Raw genomic sequence first — 10,715 nt, 5'->3', positions numbered from 1 at the left:
ATCAAATACTCCTCATAGATGGAAGGGTCTTAAGGTGCTTTACCAAAATTGTGAATTTCGTGACCCTGGGGTCACACATTTGCCCCTGGGGAGGGGGTAAACCTTACTATAGTTTATATAGGGAAATCACATTTTTGACTATAATTTGTTTGATTTCTATTGGAATTCATTCTAACTTGGTTAACATCATCAGCTTGTGATGGCAGTTTGATGGTATACACATGTTGGCCTTGACTGACCCCCAGGGGCTGATGGGCGGGGCTAAAAAGGGTCAAATTGACTGAAATTTTAGAAACCTTCTTCTCTATACTCTTCATAGATTGAAGGATCTTAAGGTGCTTTACCAAAACTGTGAATTTCATGACCCTGGGGTCTCACGTTTGCCCATAATCCAGGAGAGGGGGTAAACTTTACTATAGTTTATATAGGGAAGTCACATTTTTGACTACATAACTATGTATATTAATTTGTTTGATTTCTATTGGAATTCATTCTAACTTGGTTAACATTATCAGCATTGGATGACAGCTCAATGGTATACACATGTATGTGCTGATAGACCCCTTGGGGCTGATGCGCGGGGCCAAAAAGGGTCAATTAAATTAACTGAAATATTTCAAATCTCAGGTGACCGTTAAGGCCCATGGGACTCTTGATATAAGTTTTTTTTACAATCAGACTTAAAAAAAAAAAAAAACAATATACAATTGTCATGTACATTAAACATGTAGCTCTACAAATGCATATACAATCTTATACAATTCTGTATTTTATATGATAACACAATTTGTATATAGAGTTGTTTAAGTGCATGAGAAAAGGTAGGTGACAAAGAATTGACTAAAGGTAGTTGCATGGAACTCTTTTTAAAAAAGTGAATTTTCAATTATTTATTTTGAAAAACTGTTCGAAAGAACTTTTTAATATTATGGGTGGCAAAAATTATCCATGAAAACAAGTCTGAAAAAATCCCAACACCATCACTATTAGATCTTCAATCATGTACAATTTGTTTTGTAGTAGGCCCGACATTCGTGATTTTCCGGATTTGTCGTATTGGCTTCCGGTTTTAAATTTAGAAGTAATTCAATATGGCTGCCTCCATGGAATCGCATGCGAAAGGGAAACAAAAAGTGATCAAAAGTGTGTCAAAGACGTCCAATGAGAAAAGATTGATCGTTATTTTGGAAAAATCATCTTTGGAGTCGGTAAAGGTAAATGTTGACGCTTCTAATCGTTTCGTTGTTTGTTTTTGAGGTAGATTCTCCAAATCAACGTTACAGAGCTAGCCCCTCTCCCCCCCCCCCCCCCCCCCCCTCCATGGCACGGACACAAGTGTGTCTAGTTTTATGAAAACAAATAAGCTAGAAATACCTATAAAATACCTATATAACTCTATGTTTTAACTTCTAGATACACGTACCTATAGTAATACTAAAATCCAGTAATTGTAATTATATCTTATTCATATTTATTCCATAATCGTTTTTTGTTTTTTGTTTTTTGTTTTTCTTCAAACAAATTATCCAGTAGTATTCGTGACCAATAAGTTCCCATACATAAGCCTGGCCCGCCTCAACTCCATTTGTCACAATATTCACATGGAGTTAGTACAGTTATACATCTTAGGGTATTGTCTAGAGGTTTGACACTACCTACAGTATTTGCTTTATTATCCTGCCCTGTGAGCACAGGGCATGTCTAGTCTAATATTAAAAAATAGCCAGAAATACCTTTATTTTAAGAAATAAGAAATGCCCCTGTGCTCTGAATGAGGAAAGTACTGTTGTCCATCTTGTATATAGCCTTCTTTAGGTCCTCTTTTTAAGGAGAATCCATATACGGTATGATCAACTGGAGTTTGCAATTGACATGTTCAATCTATAGGTGTCTTTAGGTCTTTCTACTGTGGACTTAAGCTGCAGAGATATTTCCCATTATAAGACGTTGGAGATAACTTCAGAGTGAATATCAAGAGATAATTATCGCCTTTCAAAGGTTGACAAATCTTCATATTAACCTGAAAAAGGTAAATAATTGTTTTGTTATTGGACAAATTCACCAACGTTGTGTTACAAATGAAATGCAGCACTTAATAAACACAACCAAAATCAAAATTGAATTAAACCAACAAGAAATATTCTATTCAACAACAAAAATAATGATTCATCAGTCATTTTACAAACTGTCTTTTAAATATATTTAAATAACTGGTTATTCTTTATTATGATATCAACAGAAATATGTAAACCATTAAGTATGGATTTATCACTGCAACCCGAAGATGAATTATCTGCATTTTCATTGGTCAAAAATATGATGCGTCACGGGAAGCCCCCCTTGGCTATTTTTAGCTGAGGTAATTATATAATAACTGGATTCTTTTATTAACCACGCATGAATACATTATTTTCAGGTTAATTTAAAGTTTTTGTCAAAACCTCTGAGTGACCTTTAGACCAATCAGAGACAAGGAAATATCAAAGTCATATAACAAAAATATTTGTTGACCTGCAACGTTAATGCTTATCTTTGACAGGTTGGAAAGCAGTTTGAGTTGATAAACTGTGACAAACATAAGCAGATCGCCAAGAAGAGCGGAAGAGACATTGCCCAATGTCGGCCAGATATCACACATCAGGTATAAAGTGAACAACGAAATGTCTGCTTTCTGAAATTGTCATATAATGTATTTTGCATCAAACTTGTCCTGGGCCCAGGTTACCATTGTTTATCACTACCGCAGATTATACACAACAGTTTTTAAATTAGGGTGATCTGTAGTCATCGTGCATTGTTTCCTCCTTCGCCGTGCGTAAACCTTTCACATTTCAAACTTCTTCTCAAGTTCAACTTTTGGGATTGAGCTGAAATGATGCTGGGATGGTCCTGACCAAGTGTTGTTATTTTTCGGGTCAGTCTGAAATCCAAGATGGCCGCCATAGCCGCCATTTTGAAAACATGTTTGAAACTTCTTCTCAAGTTCGACTGGTGAGATTGAGCTGCGACTTGCCTGAAATGATCGATCCTATGATGGTCCTGAGGAAGTGTTGTTATTTTTCAGGTCGGTCAGAAATCCAAGATGGCTGCCATGGCAGCCATCTTGAAAAACGCATTTTAAACTCGTGTCATTGAGCTGGAAATTGGTGAGGATATTAAGGAAGGAGAGCCAACAAAGTGTTGTTATTTTTCGGCCTCGTAAAAACTGACATGGCAGCCATGGCGGCCATTTTGTAACATGATTGCGCAATCATGGTTCTTCCTGAACAACACCTATTTCAAACTTCTTCTCAAATTCCACCAGTGAGATTCAGCTCTAACTTACCAGAAATGATCCTGAGATAGTCTTGATCAAGTGTTGTTATTTTTCGGGTTGATCCAAATTCCAAGATGGCTACCATGGCAAACAGTGCCACTATACCTGCTACAGAGAATGCATACTACAATAGTATAAGGGTCTATAATTTAGAGTCAGATGACCGTTAAGGCCCTATGGCCCTGTTGTTATCGCTGGTATTTCCTTTTGAAGATATTGATGTTGTATCAAATAATTGATGGTGGTCTGTCCATGTCCAGATGTTATAATATCCCATGAATATAAAACATGGAATCCATATAATGTAATCCAAGTGATTCAATTAATATTTTTTTATTAGATACTACATAAACCACAAAATTTAACCCCAATGAAAATAAGTGCTTAAGCAGTATTTGATATTCAAGTGCTGGATTATCTACAGTGATATTTAAATTTATAATATTATTTATCAGTTATTTTCAAAAGTCAGATTCATTGGTTTTGTGGAAATCTGTAAGTAATTAGAAACAATGTTTCAGGATATGGATATTACTGTTGTTATATTGGCTCTTTAATGTAGTGATGTTAAAATGTCAGCATGGTTGATTAGTCTCGATTTTGATTGGAAAGGCATATCCTTCCAATCAAAATCATCATTTAGGCATAGTCAGAAATATAAAATGATCGTCATTTAAGTGCCAGAACAATATACCACCTAAACTTATGTTTCAGTGTTTACTGATGTTGATGGACAGTCCCCTCAATCGAGCGGGACTGCTACAGGTCTATATCCACACAGAGAAAAATGTCCTCATAGAAATCAACCCACAGACAAGAATTCCTCGCACGTTTGACAGGTTCTGCGGACTGATGGGTAAGATAATAAAATTTGTTGATTATACTTCATGGGGAGTGTTCTTAGTATACAATGTAATGTTATATGATACAAGTTTGAAAATTTAATTAAGGTTGCACAGACACAGAACATATCTTTTGCTTATGAAACGCGGAAAAGGTTGATTTTCAATTTGCAAAATTCTCTAATCTGGCTTTAAAGAATGCCTGTCTATAAAGACCATTTATGGTGTCTCCCTTGAGTGGTCATTTTGTCTTTTCCAACCATGCATGTGGGTGCTCTACATATCATGCTTTATCATATACATCTACATAGAAAAGGAATATTGACAAATAATTTGTGAAAATGTTCCAGAAAACTGTTTGTAGCACAAAAATACAGGGACAGGAGGGTCAGGTGAAACACAGATGTTTGTTTTAGCCAGTTTCTCTGATTTAAGGTCAGAGTATCTCTTGGAACAGTGGCATATTGTATATTGAAATCAATTTTAACATCTAATTGTTACATATTCAGAGTTATGGCCCTTTGTTCCTCACTCTATGACCCTATGTTCCCGACTGTTACAGATTCTGTTATTCTATATCATGGCCCTTTGTTCTCACTGTAACAATGGGAAACCCTTTGTTGGCAGATGTAGGTGAGATGTTCCAATTGTCAATGTTACAGACTCAAAGTTATGGCTATTTAAAAAAAATTGCTTTCTGTTGCAGATTCGGCCCTTGCCCCTTTTGTTCACTTTAATAATGGCATTTGCCTAGAGGTAGAGGAAGGGAATTGTTATCAGTACATTGCTAGTTTATTTTGGGTCCTCTGATATTTTTATACTTTAATTGGGATATTATGTACTGAAAGAAAATATAATGAATTTTAATTAGGAAATCTGTTAGATTTAATGAAGATATGCATGAATATTAAAAAGGAATTTTAAATAATTAATTGATCTCTTGTGTTTTTTTAATGACAACCTAGTAAATTTTGAGTAAATAACATAAAATCATTTCATGTTCCTACAGTACAGTTACTACGGAAACTCAGCATCCATGCAGCTGATGGCCCTCAGAAATTACTCAAGGTAAATCAAAACTACATACTGTATCAATTGGTTTTACAGGGGCAGCAAGAACTTTCCAAAGAACCCATCTGTCAGATTAGTGATGTAATAAAACAAACACTAGAATAATAATTCACCAGCCTATATAATCATATTTTCCTATATTGTCACAACTTAAGCATTAAATTTAATTGCTCTGGTGTAAACTGCACTATGAACATGGCTTGTTATCTGTTGTGATAAATTCTAGTTAGCTCACCTGCCCGAAGGGCAAGTGAGCTTATGCCGTGGCGCGGCGTCCGTCGTCCGGCCGTCCGTCCGGCGTCAACTTGTCCATTCAAGCAACTTCTTCTCAATAACCAAAAGGCCCAGAGACCTAATATTGGGCCTGTAGCATGCTGGGGTGAAGGGCTACCAAGTTTGTTCAAATGAATAACGTTGACCTTCGTTCAAGGTCACAGGGGTCAAAAAGGCTAAAATCTTTAAACAACTTCTTCTCAATAACCAAGAGTCCCAGGGAGTTGATATTAGGTCTGTAGCATGCTGGGGTGAAGGGCTACCAAGTTTGTTCAAATGAATGACCTTGACTTTCATTCAAGGTCACAGGGGTCAAATATGCTTAAGAAAAATTAAACGACTTCTTCTCAATAGCCAAAAGACCCAGGGACTTGATATTGGGTCTGTAGCATGCTGGGGTGAAGGGCTTTCAAGTTTGTTCAAATGAATGACCTTGACCTTCATTCAAGGTCACAGGAGTCAAAAAGGCTAAAATCTTTAAACGACTTCTTCTCAATAACCAAGAGTCCCAGGGACTTGATATTGGGTCTGTAGCATGCTGGGGTAAAGGGCTACCAAGTTTGTTCAAATGAATGACCTTGACCTTCATTCAAGGTCACAGGAGTCAAAAAGGCTAAAATCTTCAAACAACTTCTTCTCAATAACCAAGAGTCCCAGAGACCTAATATTTGGCCTGTAGCATGCTGGGGTGAAGGGCTTTCAAGTTTGTTCAAATGAATGACCTTGACCTTCATTCAAGGTCACAGGAGTCAAAAAGGCTAAAATCTTTAAACGACTTCTTCTCAATAACCAAGAGTCCCAGGGAGTTGATATTGGGTCTGTAGCATGCTGCGGTAAAGGGCTACCAAGTTTGTTCAATTGAATGACCTTGACCTTCATTCAAGGTCACAGGAGTCAAAAAGGCTAAAAATTTTAAACGACTTCTTCTCAATAGCCAAAAGACCCAGGGACTTTATATTTGGCATGTAGCATGCTGGGGTGAAGGGCTTTCAAGTTTGTTCAAATGAATGACCTTGACCTTCATTCAAGGTCACAGGAGTCAAAAAGGCTAAAATCTTTAAACGACTTCTTCTCAATAACCAAGAGTCCCAGGGAGTTGATATTGGGTCTGTAGCATGCTGGGGTAAAGGGCTACCAAGTTTGTTCAAATGAATGACCTTGACCTTCATTCAAGGTCACAGGAGTCAAAAAGGCTAAAATCTTCAAACAACTTCTTCTCAATAACCAAGAGTCCCAGAGACCTAATATTTGGCCTGTAGCATGCTGGGGTGAAGGGCTCCCAAGTTTGTTCAAATGAATGACCTTGACCTTCATTCAAGGTCACAGGAGTCAAAAAGGCTAAAAATTTTAAATGACTTCTTCTCAATAACCAACAGTCCCAGAGACCTAATATTTGGCCTGTAGCATGCTGGGGTGAAGGGCTCCCAAGTTTGTTCAAATGAATGACCTTGACCTTCATTCAAGGTCACAGGAGTCAAAAAGGCTAAAATCTTTAAATGACTTCTTCTCAATAACCAAGAGTCCCAGGGAGTTGATATTGGGTCTGTAGCATGCTGGGGTGGAGGGCTACCTAGTTTGTTCAAATGAATGACCTTGACCTTCATTCAATGTCACAGGGGCCAAAAAGGCTAAAATCTTTAAACAACTTCTTCTCAATAACCAAGAGTCCCAGAGACCTAATATTTGGCCTGTAGCATGCTGGGGTGAAGGGCTCCCAAGGTTGTTCAAATGAATGATCTTGACCTTCATTCAAGGTCACAGGAGTCAAAAAGGCTAAAATCTTTAAACGACTTCTTCTCAATAACCAAGAGTCCAAGGGAGTTAATATTGGGTCTGTAGCATGCTGGGGAAAGGGCTACTAAGATTGTTCAAATGAATGACCTTGACCTTCATTCAAGGTCACAGGAGTCAAAAAGGCTAAAATCTTTAAACAACTTCTTCTCAATAACCAAGAGTCCCAGAGACCTAATATTTGGCCTGTAGCATGCTGGGGTGAAGGGCTCCCAAGGTTGTTCAAATGAATGACCTTGACCTTCATTCAAGGTCACAGGAGTCAAAAAGGCTAAAATCTTTAAACGACTTCTTCTCAATAACCAAGAGTCCAAGGGAGTTGATATTGGGTCTGTAGCATGCTGCGGTAAAGGGCTTTCAAGTTTGTTCAAATGAATGAACTTGACCTTCATTCAAGGTCACAGGAGTCAAAAAGGCTAAAATCTTTAAACGACTTCTTCTCAATAACCAACAGTCCCAGAGACCTAATATTGGGTCTGTAGCATGCTGGGGTAAAGGGCTACCAAGTTTGTTCAAATGAATGACCTTGACCTTCATTCAAGGTCACAGGAGTCAAAAAGGCTAACATTTTTAAACGACTTCTTCTCAATAACCAAGAGTCCCAGGGAGTTGATATTGGGTCTGTAGCATGCTGCGGTAAAGGGCTACCAAATGTGTTCATTTGAATGACCTTGACCTTCATTCAAGGTCACAGGAGTCAAAAAGGCTAAACATTTTAAATGACTTCTCAATAACCAACAGTCCCAGAAACCTAATATTTGGCCTGTAGCATGCTGGGGTAAAGGGCTCTCAAGTTTGTTCAAATGAATGACCTTGACCTTCATTCAAGGTCACAGGAGTCAAAAAAGCTAAAATCTTGAAACGACTTCTTCTCAATAACCAAGAGTCCCATGGAGTTAATATTGGGTCTGTAGCATGCTGGGGTGAAGGGCTACCAAGTTTTTTCAAATGAATGACCCTGACTCACATTCAAGGTCACGTTGATCAAGTATGCTTAAATCTTTAAATGACTTTTAGTGAAAAGCCAAAGTGCAGAGGGACATTATATTGGTCCTGTAGCATGCTTTCAAATAACTGCAGGATCCATATATGAAAAGATCACTGCATTGCAGGTGAGCGATTTGGGCCCATTGGGCCCTTGTTTTCAATAAAGTCATGCGCTGTATTATGATAAATGCTTTAAAACTGATACCATCCATTTAAAATTAAACATTGGATTGTATTGATCTACAACCTTATAAAGATATTAACAGCATTTCATGTCTTAAACTTTTATTTGAAACTGTTAATATAAAATACAAAAAGCAACTTTTATCATGTTAAACTAATAACTTCAAACATACTAACTGACTTTAAAAGGAGTATTTCCAAAATTATGTCTTTGCAGGTGATAAAAAACCCAGTGACTGACCATTTACCGATTGGCTGTCAAAAGATTGGGACATCCTTCAGCGCTGAAGTGTGCCCTGACCTTAAAGAGATTATCCCTGCTGATGAACCTGTAGTGTTTGTAATCGGAGCAATGGCACACGGCAAGGTAAAAGTTGTCTTTTTTTGGGAGGGGGTGGGTGAAGGGAAGGTACTCTGGAGGAAGATAGGTATAATATTCACGTACTGGAATTGCTGTATTTTATCTTCTCGTTTCCTTTTTGCCAAAAGAATTATATATTTCTTACACACATTCTGCATTGTGCATTGAGCCTGGCACAAATCCCAAGTATTTTTTTTCTGTATATCTCTCAAGGAGTGTAGTTATTTTTGTCCGCTAAAATTGATCATAATTGATGGCCTGTTTATGCAAACAAGCGACCGTCAGAGTTTGAAAACCTGCAATTATGGTCAGTTTTGTGAACAGTAGTGCTACACATCCATACATCTATTTGAAAGGACATTAGGAAATTCTTGCTAAGCAACCGACCGAACTTTGGACTCTAGTGTAATAATCTCTGGCTCTACTAACTCAGCCACAGAATCATACTCCCTAATAAGCTGAGTGCAAAAGACTGTATCATACCCAAAACTAATTTTCATTTCCAAAAAGTAAGAATCACAAAAGGAGTAGTATTCACTATTTATACAACACTGATAAATATATTGTAAATACAAATCAGATTATAAATACAAATCTGATGAAAGATTTTCAGATATGGGAAAGCTAATAAAATAAAAATGTTTCACATAAAATCAACTGAAAAATCCTTGATGTTTTTAGAGTAATATTTTATATCTTTCAGATCGATGTGCCATACACCGAAACAACTGTGTCGTTCAGTAACTACCCACTTTCTGCAGCACTTGCATGTGCCAAGTTATGTAATGCTTGTGAGGAGAAATGGAATATCAAATAAACATCATGTCTCTCTATTGTTTTCTTGTTTTATTTACTACTGTAGGTTGTTTGTCACCCTGTAAAACCTTTTATACTGGGAAAGAAGAGGTCACATTTGGCACAATACAAGTATTTTTAAATATTAGATAATAAAATTGCTCAACTGACAGTTTATTACATAAGAGTAGTAAGTAGCATGCTGGAATGAAGGGATACCAAGTTTGTTCAAATGAACGACCTTGATAAGACCTACTTTCAAGTTCACAGGAGTGGAATAAGTTAAAAATTTTAAACAACTTCTCAAAAACCCAGAGGCCAAGTGTCATGATATTAGACCTGTAGCATGCTGGGATGAAGCGTACCAAGTTCGTTAAATTAAATGTCCTGGACATGCATTCAAGTTCTCAATAACCATGAGGCCAAGGGTCATGATTATTTGTTCAGTACACCAAAAACATATGCAGATGTCAAAAATCAAACTCAAAGGTCAAGGTAATAAGGCCCAAAGGTTGAAGTCAAATGGTATCTTTTGTAAGATTTTACTGATAAAACATTTTGTTATGACATGACAAAGCAAATTCAGTCACAATTAAACATGATGCAAACTGAAAATGGTTAAGACTGTTGGTTCAAAGAGGTCCAGGACACTGGGTAAAAGTCGAAATTTTTATCTTTTCACTGATGAACATTTTGTTATGGCATTATGAAGCTAAATTGGTTGTAATAAAACAAGTAGCCAGTTAACCAAAGGTCGAGATCACTGAATCAAAGGTCAAGGTCAAGTTTGATATATGTATAGAACTCTAGCTGTTATTGGAGTTCAGATAAAACAAATTGCAGATAACAAATTGAGTGCTATACACAATTTTAAAATGTACATTTTTCTTACTCAGCAATATGGCAGATGGTTTCTCAATTAGTGTGGGACTTGCTGACCTGTTAGTGTTCTAGTTTTGATAAAAGAACCTTTATCTTCTGTCAAGGTCACAGGAGTGAGATGTGTTAAACGTTAGTTTAAAAGCATATCTCTTATCTGCATATGCATATCAGACCTCGGGTGAATAATAAGGTCTATGAGCCTCTTGTTTAACAA

At 37.0% G+C, this 10,715-nt stretch overlaps 1 protein-coding gene across 1 annotated transcript; it reads left to right on the top strand.

Moving 5' to 3' along the window:
• The first annotated feature begins 1,065 nt into the window (after positions 1-1,065).
• On the top strand, positions 1,066-9,657 carry LOC117333428 (ribosomal RNA small subunit methyltransferase NEP1-like). The gene is made up of 6 exons (XM_033892715.1): positions 1,066-1,214; positions 2,540-2,641; positions 4,031-4,172; positions 5,168-5,226; positions 8,681-8,830; positions 9,528-9,657. The coding sequence occupies exons 1-6, from the start codon at positions 1,092-1,094 to the stop codon at positions 9,639-9,641; spliced, it is 690 nt and encodes a 229-aa protein (XP_033748606.1). The 5' UTR covers positions 1,066-1,091; the 3' UTR covers positions 9,642-9,657.
• Positions 9,658-10,715: the final 1,058 nt, after the last annotated feature.

The sequence above is a fragment of the Pecten maximus genome, chromosome 8 (genome assembly GCF_902652985.1).
Source record: "Pecten maximus chromosome 8, xPecMax1.1, whole genome shotgun sequence".
NCBI classification, from domain to species: domain Eukaryota; kingdom Metazoa; phylum Mollusca; class Bivalvia; order Pectinida; family Pectinidae; genus Pecten; species Pecten maximus.
Note: the sequence above shows the minus strand (reverse complement) of the source record. Positions and strands in the feature narration are given on the sequence as shown.